Source organism: Cetorhinus maximus, chromosome 2 (assembly GCF_964194155.1).
Source record: "Cetorhinus maximus chromosome 2, sCetMax3.hap1.1, whole genome shotgun sequence".
NCBI lineage: Eukaryota > Metazoa > Chordata > Chondrichthyes > Lamniformes > Cetorhinidae > Cetorhinus > Cetorhinus maximus.
Genome location: NC_135880.1, coordinates 180,022,210 through 180,046,332, shown reverse-complemented (window position 1 = coordinate 180,046,332; position 24,123 = coordinate 180,022,210). Strand labels below are relative to the sequence as shown.

Genomic DNA, 24,123 nt, shown 5'->3' with positions numbered 1-24,123 from the left:
GAATCACACAGTGCAGAAGAGGCCCTTTGGCCCATCGAGTCTGCACCCGGGAGCCTGGCTCTTAATGTGCGAAGAAAAATCTTCAACATTAACTTAGCTGCACCCTTCTCATTTGGGCTTTCAATGGGTTATGAACAAGATGAGTCAAGCTAAGTAAAAGATTTAAAGTAAAGTAGAATAGTGCGGATGCTGGAAATCTGAAGTAACAACAGAAAATGCTGGAAATGCTCAGCAGACCGGGCAGCTTCCGTAGAGAAAGGAACAGAGTTAACGGGCAGAATCATGTGCTCTCGCCGGCGGCCTCGCCACTGCCTGATCGGCTTGTGCTTGAGCGGGACTTCCTGAAAAGAGGCAATGGGGTTCTCTCGCCTGCTCTCCAGCCAGGAGGTGAGGCCCCCGGTGCCTCAGCAAGATTCCACCCAGCATTTCAAATCTGTGACCTCTCATCTGAACCGGGAGAAGTTAGAAACGTAGCAGGATTTGAGCAAGAGGCAAAAGGAAGGTCTGTGATAGGGTGAAAGGCAGGAGAGATTGAATGACAAAAAAGTTAAACGCACATATGGATAAGTGAAATGTCAACAACTTGGTGACCTCACTCGAAACCTTCAGGAGACTTCAGTTGCCCGTTAATTAATTTTAGTTCTCAAAAACATTTTTGAGCTTTTTTTTTTAATATTAATTAATATAAGGCAGCAGAAGGTAAGAATGAGAAGTGGTAACTCAGTCCATCCCATTCTTTAAGTTCAAGCTTACACATTTCCTCATCTCATTCTTACACAAATTCCCTCATTAATTCTTCACAATGAAGAGTTCTACACCATATTGATCTAAATCATCTATAAATAATGATATTACCATTTACAAAATGTTATATCATTATTGATAAGGGAAAAGGAAATTCCAAATAATTGCTGAATATTGCACACGAGGGTTCTCTCGAAGGGTCACAGGTGAAATATTAAATTCTTTGACCTTGATTTTGCAGTCAGAGGGTGAAGCGAGGGCACTAGTCACCAACCTCGAAGAAAGTTGCCCACAAAGATTTAGTGATTTCTGTGGCGTGGATCCTGATGCCAGTTTAGCACCCAAAAAAAGAGAAAGACCTGCATTTATATAGCACCTTCCATGACCACTGGACGTCTTAAAGCATTTTACAACTAATGAAGCATTTTAATGTAAGAAACACGGCAGCCATTTGCACACAGCAAGCTCCCAGAAACAGCAATGTAATAATGACCAGATAATTTGCCATTGTGATTTTGATTGAGGGAAAAAGATTGGCCAGGACACTGGGGAGAACTTCCCTGATCTTCTTTGAAATAATGCCGCAGGATATTTTATCTTCGCACGGGAGGCTGGACAGTGCCTCGGTTTAATGTGACATCTGTAAGTCAGCACCTGCAACAGTGAAGCACTCCTTCAGTACTGCACTAGAGTGCCAGCTAAGATGGAGTGTTCAATTCCTGAAATGAAACCTGAACCCACGATCTCCTGATTCGAACGTGAGTCTAAATCATTGGTTGATAATGATGTCAGCAAGTCAAAGGGACCTTCAGGTATGTAACCGTGATATTATTAAGCAGGGTAGCTAGCCAATCACATTAAACATTCTCGCAGAGAGGGAGCCAGAAAGTTAACTGCACTCAATTTTTCACATTTATTTAAACTTTTACACAAAGGATTAATGTAGAAGCTGAAATATCATTAACAAACTTTTTTTTTTAAATTAGAAAAGGCGATTTTTTTCCTATTGTGTTAGAGAAATTTGACATTCCACAAATATAAAATTAGTTTCTCAGGGTCAGTGAGGCTGTTCCGTAGTAATTATGTTAAAAAGCCAGTTACTCCTCATTCAGCAAGGTGTAACTTTTTCAAATGATTTTTACAGAAAGGCGAGCAGCATTAGAATGGAGGTGCTCATCAGTTTAGTCATTTCCAATTGGTTGTAGACTGTGGGGACCTCAGCAGCACATCCTGTGGAGAAGCATGGAATCACTGACAGCAACTTTGGGATTTCAACATTTAACTGCACATGTATGGACTCCAGAAATTCCTGTCAGTTTCAGAAGAGTAGTCATGGCGAATACTAACAGTTTCACCATCATTACCGCTGCAGAATCTGGGTTTTCCTCTCTCAGAGGCAGCCTACCCGGTTGTGTATTCCTGGCATGATTTACTCACATTCAAAGCTCATTTCTTCAGAGGAATGAACTGTATTTTGAATTGCGTTAGAAGCTGTCTTCTGACAACACAGGCAAAAACAATCTTTAGGACTCTGCTCAACTCAGTACCATGCAATGATCTAACTAACCAATACTGTTTGTGTGAAAATGAGAAAAGCAATCAAGGTTTTATAAAATTCCTTAAGCATGAAGTATTGAGCTACAATGTGCTACCAATCAAATCATTATGAGATAATTCCTCTTCATGTATTATTGACTTTATTTTCAATTAAGGCCTTGTATCTGACTGAGAAATGACAAGAAAAACTTACATTTATTCAGTGCCTTTCACGTAGTAAAATGTCTCAGGCACTATAACAATAATATCTATGCTCATCTGATACAGAAAATTATAAAGTGAATGAAGCTACAGCATGGTTCTGGGATTGAAAATCAAATCACCACAAGCCTGGCCAATTTGACTGGGCCGGAAATTAACCAGGTTCCTTTTAAGTGAGTCCTCGCTCAGTTTAGCAAGAAATCTGAATCAAGGCTGATGCATTGATCCCTGACCATCACTCAACATTTACTTCACTCAGTTACTGGAAAAGTAGATTTTCACTTACCCTTTCGCCAGGGAAGGCCATTTCTGGGTCAGCGACAGCAGCAATCTTAGCAAGAGCGTGGGACGCCTTAGTTTTACCAATGTCAGTGCCGTGTATGGCAAGAGGCAGTAAAGTCTGAATAAGAGAAGGAACAAAGTGAGAGGAAGCGGCGTGTCGAGATGTGATGGAATCTTAGAAATTTACAGCACAGGTGGAGGACAGTCAGCCCATCACACCTATGCTGGCTCTCTGAAGAAGCTATTTTCCTAAACTCTATTTCCAAACCCTTTCCACAAAACCTTTGAAATGTTTCTTTTTCATTGATTTCATAATGACAAAATGACATCTTTCACTTTGATTGTTATCCCTAGTAATCCTCTAATGCGACCTTCATGACCAAAGGCATCTGTTTAAGCAATTCTAGAGCAGGCTGCGGGAATGCAGAGTGTTGCATAGATCCATGTCGTCTTTTTTTTAAACATTTTTTGCGTTTCCCTTCCCTGGCGTTTTAAGCCCATTGCTGCTTTATGTCTCCCATTGTCTCATTTCATCCTGTAGCTAATGGGTTGGGAAATTCTGCTCCATGAATTTCACAAGATAATGGGGATAGCTTTGGATGAAAAGGATTTTCCCTTTTATATTTCAGCAGAACAAAGAAAATTCGATTCAATAATGGCTGGGCAGGAGCTATCCAGACTGCCCAATAATTACTCAACACTACATTGTGGAGCATAATATACCCCCATGTCTCCCAAAGCAGAACACAAGTCCTGTATTAATTGTGGGGTGAGCTGAAATATCAGACTGTGTGTGTGCGCACTGATTATTAAAGTCATTAAGGTGAAAATATGGCATTAACGGCACTTAGCCACAGTGTATTGCATCAAAGATTTAACCACGTATATTGTAATTATCAATTATTTCATTTGTAATTAACTATTGATTACTAATTACTTCCCAAATAATTATTAATTACCACTGATATACATGAACAACCCAATCTGGTTACCCACTCACTATCATGATTGCGAACATGTACAATTATCATTGAAGGTCTTGTGGCACAGGAGGTAGTATCCCTGCCTCTGCGCCAGAAGCTATGAGTTCAAGTCTTACCCCAGGACTTGATTGCCATGGAAGGTGTGTTCATGATGTGGCCAAACAGGCTGAATGTCAAGCAGCAAATCCTTCCAACACACACCAATGACAGGCAGTAAGAGTGGGAGGGATTCCCGGTCAGCCATTTGACGGAAAGAAAGTTGGAGCTTCTACCATCACTAGTCGTAGCTCCGGACAATAACATGCATGGAAAAGTGTGTGTTGCCACAGCAACTTGGACTCTCAGTGAACTATAACACACCATCACCACAGCTATCATTGGTATAGCTCCTTTCAATTCTAGTTAGCTACAATGCCATGCCCAACCTCAAGTATTAATGCCACACGCAAGGATGGTTTCAGAACTGGGGAATTATACTTATCAGAAAAGATTGAATAAGCTGGGACTCTTTTCTCTCAGATATAATTACAATATACGTAGCACATGACCTCGTAAAGAAAGGTCTTTAAAATAATATTTAGATGTAGAGGAGATGTTCCCACTTGAGGAGGAAGCCAAAACGATGGTCATCAATATAAGATAGTCACTAATAAATCCGATCGGGAATTCAGGAGAAATGTCGGAGCACTGAGAATATGGAGCTCGCTACCACAGGGAGTGGTTGAAGTGATATATTTAAGGGAAAGCTGGATAAACACATGAGGGAGAAAGGGATAGAAGGGTAAGCTGATAAGAAGTAGGTGTAGGAGGAGACTCTTGTGGAACATAAACACCACCATGGACCAGTTGGGCTGAATGGCCTGTTTCTGTGCTGTAAAATTCAATGTGATTCTATGTAATTACCTTTCCACCACCTTGTGCCACAATTTTACCACGATCTCGAACATCCTCAACCAAAGCAAGGAACACCCTAAAGAATCAAAGAGAAATTAGATTCAGAAACAGGTACAAGAAAAAGGTACAAACCTTAAGAGTTCCTTTTTAAGTGAAAATGATATTCAATTATACAACAATATGGTACAATATGCTTTAAATGATGCGCATTACACAAGATACAACGTGACAGGTTGCATATTGGTGAGATGTTGCCTGTAGCTCAGTGAGTAGTACCCTCACCTTGGAGTCAGAAGGTTATGGGTTCAAGCCCCACTCCAGAGACTTCAGTAGGAAATCCAAGCTGACACTCCCTGTGCAGTTGTGACTGAGCCAAACCAAGGCTCTGTCCACCCTCAGGTAGGTGTGAATAATCCCAGGGCCACTATTTAGAAAAGGAGCTGGGGAGTTCTCCCTGGTGACTTGGCTAATGTGTATCCCTCAACAAAATCATAAAAGTGCTTTTGCATGTCCTGAAGTTGTGACAGATGCTATATAAATGGAAGTCTTTTTCTAAGAGAATGTCCCTGGTAATTGGTAGTTGTACCTGTTTGTAGGCTATGTTGTTGAATAGTATTAATGTGCCAGCCTGGCACACCTTGACTCTAAGTCAAAAGGCCATGTATTGACACCTCACTGCAGTATTTGGACACATAATCTATCCTGACTGGTCAGTGCAGTACTGAGGGAGTGCTGTACTGTCAGAGGTGACGTCTTTCAGGAGCGACATCAAATTGAGGCCCAAATTGCATGTTCAGGTTTAATTGTGCATCTAATTCCCTTTGAAACTTTGGCCAAACAGAAACATACACCTTACCTAGCCATAAGCTCCTTGGTCTGGTCTGTCAGAATAGCACTATCTGCCTTCAGCATAACAGCAAGGGCTGAGACAACACCAACCTTGATCAAACGTTTGATGCGCAGCATCACAAAGTCTTTTTTATCCTGTAAAAACAAGAGAGGCCATCAGTTCACATGTACAATAATCTCACATTTTCATATTTCCTCGCGCTTTCAACCATTACGTGTAAAATAACAAAATGTGTGTGTGTGCGCGCATATGTATGTTTGTGTGTATGTGTTTGTGTGGGTGTGGGTATGTTTGTGTGAGCGAGTGTGTTTGTGTGTGTGGGTGTATGTTTGGGGGTGTGTGTGTGTGTGTGGGTGGGTGGGTGTGGGTGTGTGTGCGCATGCGTGTTTGTGTGTGTGGGTGTGTGTGCGCGTGCGTATTTGTGTGTGTGTGTGTTTGGGTGTGTGTGTGTGCGCATGCGTGTTTGTGTGTGTTTGGGTGTGTGTGTTTGGGGGGGTGTGTTTGGGTGTGTGTGTTTGGGTGTGTGTGTTTGGGGGTGTGTGTTTGGGGGTGTGTGTGTGTATATGTTTGTGTGTGTGTTTGGGTGTGTGGGGGTGTGGGTGTGTGCGTGTGGGTGTGTGTGTGTTTGGGTGTGTGTGCGTTTGGGTGTGTGTGGGGGGAGTGTGGGGGGGTGTGTGTGTAGTTGTGTGGGTGTGTGTGTGTTTGGGTATGTGCGCGTTTGGGTGTGTGTGGGGGGGGAGTGTGGGAGTGTGTGTGTGTTTGTGTGGGTGTGGGTGTGGGTGTGTATGTGTGGGTGTGGGTGGGGGTATGTGTGTGTGTGTTTGTGTGTGTGCGTGTTTGTGTGTGTGTGCGTGTATGTGTGTATGGGTGCGTATGTGTGTGTGTGGGTGTGTATGTGTGGATGAGTATGTGGGGGTGGGGTGTGGGTGGGGGTGTGGGTGGGGGTGAGAGCGGGGGTGTGGGTGGGGGTGTGGGCGGGGGTGTGGGCGGGGGTGTGGGCGGGGGTGTGGGCGGGGGTGTGGGCGGGGGTGTGGGCGTGTGTATGTGTGGGTGTGTATGTGTGTGCGTGGGTGTGTATGTGTGTGTGTGTGGGTGTGTATGTGTGGGTGTGTATGTGTGTGTGGGGCTGTGTATGTGTGTGTGGTGCTGTGTATGTGTGTGTGTGTGTATGTGGGTGTGGGGGTGTGTATGTGTGGGTGTGTATGTGGGGGTGGGGGCAGGTGTGTGTGTGTGTGGGTGGGGGCGGGGGTGTGTGTGTGGGTGGGGGCGAGGGTGTGGGTGTGGGTGTGGGTGGGGGGGGTGTGGATGTGGGGGTGGGGGGGTGGGGGGTGTGGATGTGGGACGGTGGGAGGGTGGGGGTGTGGGTGTGGGTGTGTATGTGTGGGTGGGGCTTGGGGTGGCGGTGTGGGTGTAGGTGGCGGTGTGGGTGTGGGTGGCGGTGGGGGTGGCGGTGGCGGTGTGGGTGTGGGTGGGGGTGGGGGTGGTGGTGCGGGTGGGGGTGTGTGTTTGTTGGGGGGTAGGCGGGGTGATGCAATCAAGGTCTCAAAGCTGTATATACTTGGACTCGGTGGATCACACTCTCCCCTCAGACTCAGAAGGTTCTGGATTCAATTCCCACTCCAAAGACATGAGCAGAGAAATCCATACTGACCCACCCAGCCTGTCTTGAGGGGGTGCTGCACTGGCAGAGGTGCCATCTTCCCAATGAAATGTTTAAATGAAGGCCCATCTGCTCTCTCAGGTGAATGCAAAAAAATCCCATAGGTATCGTAGTGAAGAGTTCTCCCTGGTGTCCTGACCAATATTTTTTGCTCAACCAACATCACAAGAAGAAAGATTATCAGTCGTTGTATGTGAGGACATGCTGGGTGCTAATTGGCTGCTGTGTTTCTTACTTGCAACAGCGACTACACTTCAAAAATACTTCGTCAACTATAAAGTGCTTTGGAATATCCTGAGGTAATGAAAAGTGCTAGATCAATGTAAGTCTTGCTATTCTTTTACCTTTGGATGGTCTTCAGGCACATGCTGTTTTGACAACTTGGCCAACTCAACCAGCTCTGGAATTTTCTCTTTTACATCATAACTGTTTGTGCAGTTCACCAGGATCGAGGCGACAGCATAAAGGATTGTCTTGTCAGTGGTCTATCGGAAAGAAGGAACAGGGAGATGAAGATTAAGGAGGAAATTCGATAGAGGTGTTCAGAACCATGAGGTGTCTGGACAGAGTAGATAGGGAGAAACTGTCCCTGCTGGTGGAAAGATTGAGAAGCAGGGGGCACAGGTTAAAGGTGATTGGCAAAAGAAGCAACGGGCACATGAGGGGAAAAAAAAATTCAGGCAGCGAGTGTTTAGGATCTGGAAGGCCCTGCCTGAGAGTGTGGTGGAGGCAGATTGACTTGTGGCTTTCTAAAGAGAATTGGATAATTATCTGAAGAGAAAAGAAAACTTGCAGGGCTAAGGGGGAAAGGCAAAAGAATGGGACTAGCAGAGAGCCAGCATGGACACGACAGGCCTTCTGCACTGTAACCACTCTATGATAAGAAGCAAAAGGCTCTGTAAACCTTCACTCCATTTAAAGGCTGCAAAATTCAACAGGATTTTTTTTTTAAAGTGAAGATTATTATTAAAATAAAAGCGATTCCCTTGTGGTGGAAATCTGTTAAGAATGCGAAAGAATCGCATCACATGTTGATTTATTCTGGACAAATCAAATTGATAATTCAGTTGCTTTAATTTCTTTTCAATCTTATTTCGACAATGACTGTGGAAGGCCTGGTTGGAGATGATAATTATCAACGAGCAGACCAACTCCACACAGGACAGGCAAAACCAGTTCTGCCAGCTGAATAAATATCACATCCGATTGAAACGCAGGAATTCATCAAAACGAGATAAAAAGAGAGATTCATGATCAGAAGTGAATATTTTAAAGTCCATTCTTTCACTTAAATTTCATGAAGATTTATTCCAGCGAGTCTGCATTTGCTTCCTAAATTGGATACAAACACATTTTAACAGGGAATCTCTCCTTGCAGTATTGAAATTGATCAAATTCACCATTCAGGCTAAATAGGTGACTAGTCGTCAAACTTCCTCTCACATCCATCTAATGTAATCTGGTTACTGAATAGCTTTGGCTGCTGGTGGGTGCTAACTATCCTTCAGAACTTTCAATATGCACACAACAGAAAAACTCGTATTTAAACTGCGATTTTAACGTGGTAAAACATCTCAAGATGCTTCACAAGAGCAATATAAGGCAAAATTTGACACTGAGACACTCAAGGAGATATCAGGATAGGTGGCCAAAACTTGGTCAAAAAGATCACTTTTAGGGAGTATCGTAAATGAGGGAAAAGAGGTAGAGAAGTAGAAAGAGAGAGGTTTGGGGAGGGAATTCCAGAGTTTAGGGCCCAGGCAGTTGAAGGCACAGCTCAAAAGCCTGAAATTAGAGCATCACAGTTGCCTCAGGGGGTTTGTGGGGCTGGAGGAGGTCACAGAGATAGGGAGGGGTGAGGCCACAGAGGGATTTGAAAACAAGGGTGAGAATTTTGAAAACAGGGTGTTGCTTAACTAGAAGCCAAAGTAGGGTCAGCGAGCATAGGGATGATGGGTGAACAGCATTTGGAATGAGTTAGGACACTGGTAGCAGAGTTTTGGATGGCCTCAAGTTTATGGACAGTGGAAGAAAGGAGGCCAGCCAAGAGTGCATTGGAAAAGTCAAACCGAAAGGTAACAAAGACCTGAATGAAGTTTTCAACAGCTGACAAGCTGAGGCAGGGTGAGAAGTTCTTGGGACAAAAACAGTTATTTATTCAGCCAGGCATTTAGAATTAGAACTGCGCAAGCTGTTAAACATGGATCCTTTATTATCTCTTCATATCAGACTCCCTCCGCTGGCACATGTGTGTATGGTAGCCTCAAGTGGACAAAATGCACATTGTAATTTTTAATACATGGTCGGGCAATGGAAATAGGTGAGCATAGTGATGGCTCAGATATGTGGTTGGAAGCTTGCTCAGGGTCAAATAAGACACCAAAGTTGTGACAAGTTTGGTCCAGCCCCAGACAGTTGCCAGGGGAGGGCTGGAATCAATGGCTAAGGAGTTCAGTTTGTGACAGGGACCAAGGACAATAGCTTCAGTCTTCACGACAGCTGAAAAGATGATATTCGGACAAACAATGTGATAGAATCAAAGAAGCTGACACCGTAAAAATGTTGATTTATATCTTTTTTATGCAACAAATTTAAAAAGTAATGCGATTATATTTCTCGAGGGATTCATCTTTCTTTAATATGAAGTGGGAGTACATGGAAATTAAAAAGTGGAGACCATCTACCTTTGACAACTCAAACATTGCCTGCATTGCTGGCTCATCCTCTACGAAATCATCCTTCACATCTGCGTCCAATGTCAGGAACGCCATGCCTTCGATCGCCCACTTTCTCGTGCGAGTATCGATATTTTGGTTGCACAGCCACCTAAATAAGGAATTCAGCTCCTTTAGCAGTAAAACTATTTCTTTCTATTCACGTTAACTTATTTAATTTAGATTTGTTTGCTGAAAAAACAGGGACATTCAAATCAGGCATAGGAAAGTTAAGTACTGACGTTGGTTAAGTGATTTGCACATGGCAATATCTAGTGTACAGATATATTTGCGTAATGTCAGAATTTTTCATCCTTTTAAATCAAGTTTCTACTCCCTTGTCTTCCTCACGTATAAAAAGAAGGATTTTCATTTTAATAGTGTCTTTCATAACCTCAGGATGTCCCAAAGCATTTTATAGCTTTCCTGTTATAATATAAGAATCTTGGCGGTCAATTTGCATGTAGCAAACTCCCACAAACAGCAATGTGATAACGACCAGATAATCAGGGATTTTTTTTTTTGGTGATGTTGATTGAGGGATAAATATTGACCAGGTTACTAGGGAGAACTCTTCTTCAAAATATTGCCATGGGATCTTTTACATCCACCTGAGAGCACAGTCTCTTGGTTTATACATTTAATCTAAAAGACAGTAGCCAGGATTCTCCATCTCCGCTGTTGGGGGTGCGGTGGGCCAGTCAAAAGCCCATTGACTTTTGGCGGGACCGGACAGTCCACCCAGTATCTCTGACACTGCAGCACTCCCTCAGTACTGCATTAGGAGGGTCAGCTTAGGCTATGCACTCAAGTCTCTGGGGTGCGACTTGAACCCACGACCTTCTGATTTAGAAGCAAGAATGCAATCCATTGCCCCACAGCTCACACACCTACACCCAGGCCAGAATTTTCACGTCGGCGTGCGGGGACGGGCACACGACGGAGACGGCTGCGCGCCCGCCGAACTGTCAAAAGCCTGTTAAGGCCATTAAAAAACCAATTAAAGTAATTATCAATGCGGTTGGCGATCGGCTCCGCTCCCACCCACGCCCGCTCCCGCCCGACCCGCCCGACAGGCAGAAAATTCCGCCCATGTAGGTATATAAATATATACGTATAAAATATTCTGAAGTACTTTTTTTTTAATCTTAGCCTTCATATATAGCCTAATTCCTGAGAATGATATTTTTAGCTATAGAATATAAACTGACCTATTTCGGTCCCCAAACTCGCAAATCACCACGTCACACAAATTACGTGTAATCTTTGATTGCTCACATAGCAACACAAAGCTTTTCATTTGGTTAAATATTTGGTTAGTTGTTCGATTGGAAACACCAAGGGGAGAATTTTCTCCCTGTCGGGGGGGGGGAGGGGGGTGGGGAGGGGGTGGGAGAGGGGTTGAGCGGGAGCGGGCGTGGGCGGGCGCACAGCCGATTGCCGTCCCTGATAGGCTGCGCGCCGCCATTTTACGCGGGTGGGCCAAATGAGGCCCGCCCAGAGTGACCCACACCCGGTAGCACTGAGCGCTCCCTGCGCGGGCTTTGGGGGGAGGAGGCTGAGTCAGGGCCTGCACTACTTTCACACATGCGCACATCAGAGCGCAGAAATCTCCCTGAGGCACAGAGCTGCCTCAGGTAGATCAGTTTGATACGTAAAAATTTAAATAAAGGGAAAAAAAAAATTTTAGGGCATGTCCCCTCATGTGACAGTAAATTTTATTAAAGTTTAAAAACCCTCATGAAACTTCATCCCGCCTGTGGATGAGGTTTCATGATAAATGTGAAGGCCGCCTGGGCTCTTCGCCTGCCCGACTACCTTAAGGTTGGACGGGCAGCTCTGTTAATGACTTCAACTGGAATTTAAATGGCCTTAATAGGCCTTTGACAGTTCGGCGGGCACACAGCCGACTCCGGTGCGTGCCCACCGAACTCAAGATCTGAATGATGCGCAGTGACATCGGGACGCACGCTCGACGCCACCACACGTCATTTTACACGTTGGTAAGTGGGCCCCTGAAGATCCTGCCCCAAGAAATTTTATAAAGGGAGATAAATGTTTTTTTCAAACTATCATGCAACCTTTTCCAACACCATTCTTTACAAGCCCTCCGGACCACTATCAATTCGATGTCCAACAAGGGCAATTAGGGATGGGCAATAAATGCTGGCCTAGCCAGTGATGCCCACATCCCGTGAACGAATGAAAAAAAGCCAATATATCACGGAAAACTGGAGTTAATAAAAAACAGTTTTATAATGTTCCACCAGAAAAAGATAAAATGTGGAAGCCTATTGACTGACCTACATTGGCTCCTGGCCCACCAACACCTCAAATTTAAAATCCTCATCCTTGAGTTGAAATCCCTCCATGGTCTCGCCTCCTCCCAATCTCTGTAATCTCCTGCAGAACTACAACCCTCCAAGATCCTTGCGCTCCTCCAATTCTGGCCTCTTGCACGCTCCCAATTTTAATCCTGCCACCATCAGCAGCCATGCCTTAAACTGGCTGGACTCTAATCTGTAGAGTTCCCTCCCTCAAACCTCTCCGTCTCTCTAACTCTCTTCAACAATGCCCTAACACCCATCTCTTTGACCAAGTTTTAGTCAGTCACCTGCCCTTTAATCTCCTCATGTAGCTTGCTGTCAAATTTCGTCTGATAACACTCCTGTTAGGCATCTTGAGTTTGTTTTACATTAAATGCAAATTGTAAACCTAATACTCGAGGTACTTACTTTCTGCACTGTTTTGCGAGTTTCTCAGTGGATCCCTCAGAGAACTGCCTCAGACCGTAGTCAGTTCCCCCTGCTGATCCAAGCTTGCAGAGACCCTATCAGGGACACACACAAGATTTTAAATATATTTAAACACCAACTCTTCAAATAGGAAACCGGCAGCCACATATCACTAAAAATTACAATCAGCCCTTTCATTAACAGATCAACGGAGTTTATTTCAGGAGATGGAATAATATGTGTTCTGAAAAAATCAGCTCACTTTCATTTTATTCCCATTGAAGAATGACAGAAGTCGTCAAACTAACTTGGCAGGAAAGTTAAAATATTCCATCGTTTGTGAAAATATGGAAATAAAAGCCACCAACCATATGTGGAAATAACCTAAATGTTGTTCATTTTATTTTAATAGATTTCATAGATTATTTTGCTGAAGAGCAGCCATATTGTAAATAATGTTAAACTCAGCCCATTCCAGCTGAGATTAAGGAGATTAAAAGTTCATGGCCTTAATTAAAAAGTGTTTTATTGAGGACCGACTGAACAGCATGGGGTTTGTTTTCCCTTAGAAGAGATTGAAGGGTGGTCTGAAAGATGTCCTTAAACTTATGAAGGAGTTCGTTAAGGTAGATTTAGGGGAGATGTTTTTACTTATGGGAGAGACCAAAGCTGGGGTCTATAAGTATAAGATAGTCACTAATAAATCCAATGGGGAATTCGGGAGAAACGTCTTTACACGGAGATTGATGAGAATGTGGAACTCGCTGCCACAAGGATTGATTGAGGGGAATAGCACAGATGCATTTAAGGGGAAACTAGATAAATATGTGAGGGAGAAATGAGTAGGACAGATTGATAGGGTGAGATGAAGAGGAGGTGGGAGGAGGCTCATGTTGAGCATAAAAACCAACATGGACCAGTCGGGCCAAATTACTTGTTTCTCTGCTGTAAATTCCATATAATTTGTAAAATAAGCTCAGTAAAATACAGGGGTGCTTTGAACATGAATTGGAAAGAATAAAGAGATTGAGACAATGTTGGCTGATATTAAAGGGGCCAAACTGCAGATACCACTCAAAGCCAGGTTAAGATTGGAGGTGTAAGAAATTTGACTGAATGCAAACATTTCCCAAGCTGTTACATTGCTGAAACCTCACAAGAATGTGAATGTCACGTGGTTAATTTGTACGATACATATCTCATTTTAAATTGTGGAGTGAAGCTATCTGTTACACATTTATGGCATTGGACAAATTTGCTCAGCCATTTCCACATGAGCTAAACAAAATACTACAATTGCATCCACATATTTCATTTTAAGTATGCTATCACATCAAGATAACATCAGGCATCATTCTAGTTAGCTACATGATAAGGAAAGAGAGAATATTCTTCTACCCAGAGCACAAAGGAGTAGAATTTAGACCTTGGTGAGACAGATGTTAGTTACACCCAAAACTGCATCCATTTGAGTGCATTTTTTGCCCAAATTTCTGCTCAAATTTATTTGCACATCACTGAATGCAAACTCTGTCACAAACCAGTGCAATGAGGCAAAATTTCTGAATGAATTTTTTAAAAATTGGTTTAGGAAATAATCCTTGATATATTTAAGAGGTAACTTGGTGCAGTTTGATTAGTACCGATTGAAAATTGGTTTATCAGGAAAATTAGCAGATTAAATCAGTGTCAATTCACCACCTGTGGTTCTAAATTACTGTAAATAACTCTTTTTAAAAAAAACTTTATAGAATCATTTGATAGTTAGATTGAGATACATTAGTTAGTTTCTCTGTAAATTTAAGCAAAAATTACACCCAGAAGCATTAAAAGGATTCCTATTGGTGTTCTTTTGTCTAAAAGAGCCAGCTTGATTTTTGGTATTCTTCGAAGCCCTTCAAACGAGCACAGTTAGCAGAAACCCCATGGTTATTGATTCATACCAGGGGCGTGACCAGTTTTGTTGGTTGGGTTGGCTTCTAGCTTCAAATTTTTTTCAACCAAAAGATCGCAGAAACTCAACTTGCACTGAGCATTATTCCTCCTCCTTCAGACACCATGCAGGCATTGATGACCATGGACTTCCATTGGATTGGTCCATGATTATGCTTAGTAAAATGCCACAATAGTTTGCCATTGCCTTCTGCAGTATGGCTGACCAGGACACTCTCCCACTCTTACCGCCTGCCATCAGGCGTATTGGAAGGATTTACAGGCTGATAATCAACTTGTCTGGCAACATTACAAACACACCTCCCATGGCCATCCAAGTCCTGAAGTGGGACTTGAATCCAGAGCTTCTGACCCAGAGGTAAGCATGCCACCTCCTAGCGTTTTACAATTTGCGCATCAGATTCGAATCAAATCAAATCAAAGGTTTATTTATTTGAAATCAACGTCTATCACGGCCGAGATTGAGTTCATTTTACAACTGATCATTTTTCCAAGTTAAGTATCAAAATACAAAAAGTGATAGAAAGAGTCAAATAACATTAATCATTAGATTAGGATCTTCACATTACATTTGGCCCAATTTTGAGCAAATTGCACTGAAAACCAGTGCAACTGAGCAGCAAAAAATTGACAAAAAGGCTGCAAAACTCCTCAATGAAACTTACCACCAACGCTCTGATTTTGATCTTCTCATTAGTTGACTTCTTATATATGTCCTTCAGTAAAGTGATTCCATTAGAAATGATGAAATTTGCTCTGCTGGCTTTGCTTGCTGCATGGATGATGGCCTCTATTGCCACCAACTGGTCAATCTCCTTCTCTGAACCACACAATGCGACCATCATCTCCATGACGCCTTGCAGGGCCAGAATGCTGTTTCCAACATCAAAGGGTCCCTGGAGGAGTGCGGTCACGCACTGGATCGCATGCAGGTTCTTTTCCATGTTATGAGGATCAAACTTGCTCCTGCAGCATCAGTAGACAGACATAAAAAAAAAGTTTGTTTCCTCTTTGGTCACACCTTTCAGCCCTCTGTAAACAAGAGATCGCCCAAAACACGGCTGCCCATGTCCTAACTCACAGCAATACCCATTCACCCGTTATTGACCGTCATTGGCTCCTAGTCTGGAAACGCCTTGATTTTAAAATTCCCATGGCCTACCCCTCCCTGTAGCCTCATCCAACCTTACAACCCTCCAAGATCTCTGCACTCCTCCCATTCTGGTCTCCTGAGTGTCCCCAATTTCCCCCATTTCAACACCGGTGGCCCTACCTTCAGCTGCCTGGGCCCCACACTGTGAAATTCCCTCCCTAAACTACTCCTCCTCTCTACCTCTCTTTCCTCCTTTAAGATTCTCCTGAATCAAGCTTTTGGGTCATCTGCCCTAATAATGTTATGCGGCTCAATGTCAAATTTTGTCCGAATTCACTCCTGTGAAGTGTCTTAGGATGTTTTACTATGTTAAAGGTTCTACATAAATGCAAGTTGTTGTTTCAGTGCTAGTATTTCATGATATTCAATGTAGCTGTGGGTCTGGAGTCACCTCTAGGCCAGACTGGGTGAGGATAAAGGACTATCGTGAACCAGATGGAGTTTTAACAACAATCTGGTGCTTTTTGAGTCATCATTACTGAGACTAGGGCCCAGATTCTCGCTCCCGGGAGGGCGTGCAAAGATGGGAGAATTGCTGGCTCCCCGAACCCAACCTTTAAAAATGGCTGCCCGAACATCAGATTTTCAGTTTGGGGGAGCGGGCTGGATTGGAAGTTAGGGCGGGAAACCGGGAAGAGCTGAGGTGGATGCTGAGCGCAGAGCCAGCCTTGGGGGGAAGGCCTGCCTCAGGGATCCGGCACTGTGTCCAAAGTTTAAAGATAAAGAATAAAACATGAAAGATAACTCCCCACGCACTCCCCATGCCCCATTCATGCCAACCCTTACCATCTCATGCCCCCCACCCATCCCCATAACACCTCATACCCTCCATGCCAACCTATGGCCACACCCCCCCATGGCCCTTTATTGCCCCTATGCCAACTTAGTGCTACATCATGTCAACCCATGTCCCCCACCCACCACCCTTTGCCCTTACACCGATTATGCCAACTCACCTAGTACCCACCATGGGCATCCCTCAGGACCCTTGAGGAGAAGAGATAAAATAAAGTTCTATGGGGAGGATTTTCCCCTTGTTGGGCGTGCGCCCGCATGCCAAGCTGAAAATCCAGCCCTATAAAATTCTAAATGTCTATTGCAGACTTCACTCTGTTGAAAAAAAACCTCTCATTCATAAAATTCCATTTACTACATCCACAAAGCCTTTAAAGGGTTGTAATCAATGTGTAAAACAGAAGTCCAAACCGAATGGCTAACCTGATACATTATGCTACTTACGTTACATATCCCTCGCAGATTTTTCGAAAAGTTGCTCTTTCCTCATCACATCGAAGATCATTGTAAAGATTGTTGAGTAAGATGGAAGCAGTGAGGCAGGTGTTCTCAGTCAGTGGCAAGCAGTTGGGCAGTTCGGGGATCTGTCCTCCTACTTTCAAGATCTTCTTCAAGCCTTGAGGGAAAATGTCATTTGTGAGTTGGATAAGGAAAGGAATCGGCAGATTTGGATTTCACAACACTGTCTTCCCTTTATCGTGCCACCAAACCACTTTAAAATGATAATTTAAGTTATATAGAAGCAAACAATTGTCAACACATCACAAACCCACAAAATCTGAAATAAAAGCAGAAACTGCTGAAAAAAACTCAGCAGGTCTGGCAGGCCCTGTGGAGAGAGGAATAGAGTTAATGTAGATAGAGAGAAACTATTTGCTCTGGTGCAGGGGGGGTCCAGAAAAAGGGGGCAGATCTTATAGCTCAAGTGTGATGTCAGGAAGCACTCCTTCACGCAAAGGGTAGTAGGAATCTGGAACTCTCTCCCCAAAAAAGATGCTGAGTCTGGGGATAAAGTGAAAGGAAATTTGCAGAGCCAGACCTGATGTCTTGTTTTTGATTGACACAACACCTTGGGTAACTGTTGTACCAACTCTTAGTATTGGCACAAGCAGAGAAACGTTCTTCCGCAATGTTCTGCTGGCAAAGAAACTCTGTGCAGGCAAAGTTGTCCCAGTTATACAGACAGAAGTACAAAACTATGAAGGGTGTACACACCAATATCAATCGTATCCAAGCTTTTGGTGTTGTCTTTAATACCCAGGTCCTTTCGAGGTACATTTCTGATCAGCAGATTAAGTGCTTGATCCCGTCCGTGTCCTGAGACATTTTTGTGAGTCAGCATTTCTAGAAGATGTGTGATGATCATCTTCACATCCTTAGAGGTATCTACGGAAAAATGAAACAGATTCACGGCAACTTAGATGCCATCAAAAATCTCACATCAGTCAAAAATTCAAATATTTGGGGAGGGTAGTGGGAAGATTTGCTAAACTTCCACCGAAGGTGAAGGACTTGAGGCACACGGAGTCATTCAACAACCTGGGACTGTTCTCCTTAGAGCAAAGAAGGTTACGGCAGACTTGATGGAGGAGTTCAAAAGGATTTTGGTTGAGTTAATAAGGAGAAACTGTTTCCAGTGGCAGAGGGGTCAGCAACCAGAGGACACAGGTTTAACTTTATTGACAAAAGAACAAGAAGATTGCACAGCCTGAAAGGGTGGCAGAACAAACTCAAAAGGAAATTGGATAAATACTTGAAAGGGCAACGTTTACAAGGCTGTGGCAGAAGAGCAGGAAGTTGAAACTAATTGGATCGCTCTTTCAAAGAGCCAGTATATAGACACAATGGCCTCCTTCGCTGTTGTGTTGTTCTATGGTGCTAGGGATTCCAGCTGTCAATCTTATTCAAGGGTTCAGAGAACCCAAGTCACAGAGATTATTTTTATTCATTCATGGGGTGTGGGCATTGCTGGCATTTATTGTCCATCCCTAATTACCCTTGAGGAGGTCTAATGAATACAGGTCGAGTATCCTTTATCCAAAACCCTCGGGGCTGATTGCGTTTTGGATTTCAGATCATTTCAGTTTTTGGACACCACATATAAACTTACATTACAATAGCCTAAACCTAGGCTTGCTATAGCCTAAAGTAAATCAAATGGATAGGAAAGTAAGGTGTATCACTGAATAGTACATACAGGATACCTGTAATAAGTTTCTTTTTGACATGTTCACCACAAAAATCACCAGGTAAACAGTGCAGACAAACAACTGGACTTCCCGCGCTAAAGGTCGATGTGGTTCAAAAAAAGTGCGGTTTTTGGATGTGTTCAGTTTTTAGATCTATGGATAAAGGATACTCGACCTGTAATCTCATTGTAAAAGATCCTCTTTGAAAGAGTGATCATAATACAATTCAATTACATATTAAATTTCAGAATGCCATGCTCCCATTTCAAGCACAAGTCTTAAACTTAAAGAGAGCTAATTACAGAAGTGTAAGGGGGAAGGCTGGCTAAGGCTGATTGGGTAAATAGACTAAAAGGTATGTCAGAACTTAAACAGTGTGAAACATTTAAAGAGACAATACAATATGTTTAGCAAAAATACATTTGATTAAAAACAAAATGTTGAAAACTATAACTAAAGAAGTCTTAACAACGCACATAGTATGATCAAACAAAGTCAATATTTTATGAAAAGGAAATTGTGTTTGACAAATTTATTAGAGTTTTTGATGATGTAATTAGAAGGTAGATAAAGGGGGACCAGTAGCTGTAGTATACTTGGATTTCCAAAAGGCATTAAGTAAGGTGCCATACATAAGGTAAGGTTAATACGTAAGATAAGGGCTCGTGGAGTTGGGGGTAAAATATTAGCAAGGATAGAGGATTAGTTAAAGGACAGGAAGCAGAGAGTAGGGATAAACAGGGCATTTTCAAGTTGCCAGGCTGTAACTAGTGGAGTGTTGCAAGGATCAGTGCTTGGGCTGCAGCTATCTACAATCTATATTAATGATTTTGACGAAGGTGAACCCAGGTTTGCTGATGATACAAAGTTAGGTGGGAATGTAAGCTGTGAGAAGGACACTGTGGTAATCTGAGGTGCAATACACCTTTAAGAGAATGTGAGCAGATTGACCACATGATTGTAAGACCCAATAGCTGTGTAGCGCGGGCTACCATGTTAATGTTAGTCTAGGGTGGGGTCTGGTTGGGGAAGCACACATCCTGTTAGTGCTCTGTTGTTTGTGTAAATAAATAGTGTGTGCTTCATTTCATATTGGTCTCTGCGTCTGCAGTATATTATAATCGACTCGCCTGCCGACAGATAAGCGTGCAACCGGTTCACGAGCAAAGTGACCCCAAAGTAAAACATAATAGACACAAAGAGGCTGCAAAGAGATCTAGACAGATTAAGTAAGTGGACAATTAGCTGATAAATGGAATTCAACGTGGGGAAGAATCAAAAAGCAGAATACTTTTTAAAAGGTCTGAAACTTCTAAATGCTGATGTTCAAAGAGATTTGGGTGCACCCGTATGAGGAACAAAGAAAATTAGCATGCAGGTACAGCAAGAAAATGACATGCTGACCTTTGTGGCAAGGGGACTGGAGTACAAGAACAAGGAAGACTTGCTACAATTGTTACAGGGATTTGGTGGGGCCACACCTGAGGTACCAGGCTCAGTTTTGGTTTGGATAAGCAAGGATATACTTGCCTGGAGGCTGTACAGCAAAGGTTCACTGGGTTGGCTGCTGGGCTGAGAGGGTTGGCCTTGGATGAGAGGCTGAGTAAATTGAGTCTATATGCCATGGGGTTTAGAAGAATGAGAAGTATCCTCACTGAAACATCCGAGATTCTGAAGAGGCTTGACAGGGCAGACACTGGGAGGTGGTTTCCCCTGGCTGGGGAACCTAGAACACTGGCGGGGGGTGGGTACAACCTCCAGGCAAGGAGTTGATCATTTAGGATTGAGATGAGGTGAGATTTCTTCACTCAAAGGGCTGTGAATCTTTGGAATTCTGTGCCCGAGAAGGTTGCAGATTCTCCATTGCTGAGTATATCCAAGGCTGGGATAGATAGGTTTTTAGTCTCTCAGGGAATCGGGGCCTGAACTTTTTGGACGGCGGGGTTTCCCTTCCCAACGTCTGAAGAGTTGGTGGGGAACACAACCTCGCCGAATCTGCCTGCCCTGCAGCCATTTCACGCTTGAATGAGCGCCAATTGGCTGCAGGCGGGACTTCCTCCTCTCACGTGAGAGGAAGTCCTGCCTTAGCGAGTTGCCAGCCAATCTGATTGGCCAGTAGCTTTCTAGCCCCTGCAGCGATAAGAACTGCAGTGGACTGAAGAGGAGCTCCAGGAAGATGCCTGAGCCTAAGTCCCAGGGATGGAGGACAAGGTAAGTTTAAGGGGTCCCACAGTAGGGAAGGCCTGGGTGGGCTCAAAGTGGGTGACAGGGGAGAGGGGGGGGTGGTGAAGGGAGAGGGGTCCAACAGCCACCAGGCCTTAAGAAGGGGGCTTCTGATGAAGCCCCCCCACCACCCCAGCTTGAGATCTAAGCCCGTTCATTTTCGGGCTTCCCCCCACGCCAGGTAAATCCTCCCGCCAGCCTAAAAATTGAAGCTGGGTGGGAAACGACCCTTAAGTGGCCATTAATCGCTGCGGGGTTGGGGTGGGTAGGAACTCAGAGGGAATCCCGTTCCTAAAATTTCACGCTCATCCCCCCCACCTAAAAACCCACCAGCAGCAGGGCATGAAATTCCAGCCCAGGGATATGGAGAGTGGGAGGGAAAATGGAGTTGAGGCAGAAGATCAGCCATGATTGTATCGAATGGCGAAGCAGACTCCAGGACCCGAATGGCCCACTCCTGCTCCTATTTCTCATGTCCTAATGAAAGTCTCTGCATTCCCCAGGGGTCTACAGACCCTAGTTCGAGAACCACTTCCCTAGGACATCACAAGTACAGCCAGGCAATAAATAAACACCTAGCCTACAGCAACAATGCTCAAATAATAATTAAATTGTAACAGGGTTATGTATGGCATGATTGACTCTATGCTGATTGTCTAATATACTTTGAAACTGGTTAATTGTCTCCTGTTGTGGCTGTAAGCAGATCTGTGGTCACCATTTTACATACCTAGCACCAGAGCTTCATCCTTTCCACGATGTTCCTTACTATCTACTCCTTCAAAGTTATCGAGGATTGTTTGGAAGAGACTCGACACTGCCAATGCAATCTCTTCATTGTCCGGGGCCATGAGACTGCAAATTTTGTCCAAGCCTACAAAATGCAATACAGCAATCGCCTAGAAACATAAAATTACAATCAGATTAGTGCTCAACCCTCCCAATGATGCCACAGAACACACTCAGATATGAAAACACAAGGCCATTCAGCCCCTCCAACTGTTCTGCCATTCAATGAGATCATGGCTGATCTGCATCAGAACTCCAACCTTCCGCCTGGGCTCCATCTCCCTTAATACCCTTGGGCTAGCAAAATATCAATCTCAGAATTAAAACCAATAACTGACACTAAAGCTCTCAATCAAAATCTCCCATTAGCCCCCTACATTCCAGGGAATACAAGCCTAGTTTATGTAATCTCCCCCCTTAATTTAACCCTTGGAGCCCTGGTGACATTCTGGTGAATTTGCACTACATTTTTTCAAAGGCCAATATATCCTTTCTAAAGTGCAATGCTCAGAACTATACACAGATCTCCAGATGTGGTCTGAACAGAGCTTTGTATAGCTGTAGCAAGATGCTTTTTCTTTATATTCTGCCCCTCTAGATATGGTCTAATGTTCCATTAGCTTTTTTGATTACTTTTTGTACCTGACCAATACATTTTAGTGATGTGTACATGAACCCTTAAATCTCTTTGGACCTTCACTGTCGCTAGTTTATCACCATTAATGTAATAAATGTTTCCAAACTAGATGATCTCATACTGATATAAAAGCAAAATACTGCGGATGCTGGAAATCTGAAACAAAAACAAAAACAAACAGGAAATGCTGGAAAAACTCAGCAGGTCTGACAGCATCTGTGGAAAGAGAAAAAAACAAAGTTAATATTTCAAGTCCATATGACCCTTCTTCAGAGCTGAGGTCTCACACTGACCTGTGTTGAAATCCACCTGCCAGTTTAGCCCATTCACTTAATCTATCAATGTCTCCTTGTAATTTTATGCTCCCGCCTACTCTACTTATTGCATTTTCAATCTTTGTATCATTAGCAAAATTTGATATTTGCCTCTCTATTGTATTATCTAAGTCATTAAAAAATACAGTGAATAGTTGTGCCCCAGCACAAATCCTTGTGTTACTTCTTTCAAGTTTGAGAACATACCCACTGTTGTAAGGTTGTTTGGGATCTCACTAAGAGGTCTGGAGGCTTGTGTGGTTGAACATAAACTGTTTACTGCTAACACATAACTATACACTTACCTCCAAGGTATGGAGCTATCTTCGTACCAACTTCCCTCAGACTCTCCCTACACACGGTCTACCATCATGTGACTCTCTACATCATAATGTGGGCAGTCCTGTTTCCCCAGTACCACATTAACCCTTACCAACCCGAACACTTTTCTACTGCACCCACTATCTCAATTCTGTTTTTTAACTGTCTAACCAAGCTCCTAACCAGGTCAATAATTCAGTTCCATGAACTTTCATTTAGCTAATGGTCACTTATGACAAATCTTATGAATTTGAAGTTTGGAGGCACTGCAGAGAAAATTATTGTCCTCAGTGCAGAGATTCAAAGGTTTAATGAGGGTGTAGTAATTATAGTTTTGATAAACGTTGAACTGTAGCTTTAAGAATAATCGTGTGTTGTAAGATCACATGATCTGTCTAAACCAATGTGTTAGCAGCACAGGGAACCTCTCAGGGGGAGTTGATGCACACATGTAGTTGCTGCTACTGTCTTGTAAGTAAAGTTAAATGTGTTCACCAAGAAAGGTTGCTGGAAAATCAACTCTATAACAAACTGACAATGAGGATAAATCAGATCCAGTACTGTCCCTTATCCAGCGATTATGAGTATCTAAGTTCATTAAAAAGAAAGGAAGATATACTCATCCGAGATGCCACAGTTTGGCAGAATCGATCCCTTTGAACCAGCCACAGGCGACTGGTCTCAATATATGGAACGTCTTGCATTCTACCTTCAAGCCAATGAAATCACGGGGGAGGAAAAGAGGAGAGCAACTCTTCTGAGTATTTGTGGGAGCAAAATCTACAGTTTAATTTGAAGCTTGATGACCCCCAGTGCCCCAGATTCGAAGACCTTCAGTGAATTAGTGGACCTCATTAAGCAGCATTTTCAACCCAAACCTTCAGTCACAATGCAGAGGTTCAGGTTTAATTCATGGAATAGAGCCCCAGTCCATTTCTACCTACATGGTGAAAGTAAAATAACTAACGGAATATTGTGATTTCGGTGAAACCCTGAATGATATGCTAAGGGATCGTTTGGCCTGTGGCATGCAGGAGGATGCTATTCAGCAAAAATTGCTGGCTGAAGTGGACCTTGACTTTAAAAATGCGTTAGAAATAGCGCTTGCAATGGAAAGCGCTGTAAGGGA

General features: G+C 43.4%; 1 protein-coding gene across 2 annotated transcripts in view; it reads right to left on the bottom strand.

Moving 5' to 3' along the window:
- The window catches only part of unc45b (unc-45 myosin chaperone B), a 51,049-nt gene that overhangs the window by 9,054 nt on the left and 17,872 nt on the right, over positions 1-24,123 (bottom strand). For both annotated transcript variants that reach the window (XM_078529838.1, XM_078529829.1), the window contains exons 7-16: positions 21,664-21,832; positions 17,737-17,907; positions 16,966-17,137; positions 15,239-15,539; positions 12,621-12,715; positions 9,856-9,997; positions 7,516-7,656; positions 5,518-5,645; positions 4,671-4,737; positions 2,789-2,902 (exon numbers count right to left, since the gene is read on the bottom strand). In XM_078529838.1, the coding sequence (XP_078385964.1) occupies positions 2,789-2,902; positions 4,671-4,737; positions 5,518-5,645; positions 7,516-7,656; positions 9,856-9,997; positions 12,621-12,715; positions 15,239-15,539; positions 16,966-17,137; positions 17,737-17,907; positions 21,664-21,832 (1,500 nt within the window). The remainder of the gene's footprint in view (positions 1-2,788; positions 2,903-4,670; positions 4,738-5,517; positions 5,646-7,515; positions 7,657-9,855; positions 9,998-12,620; positions 12,716-15,238; positions 15,540-16,965; positions 17,138-17,736; positions 17,908-21,663; positions 21,833-24,123) is intronic.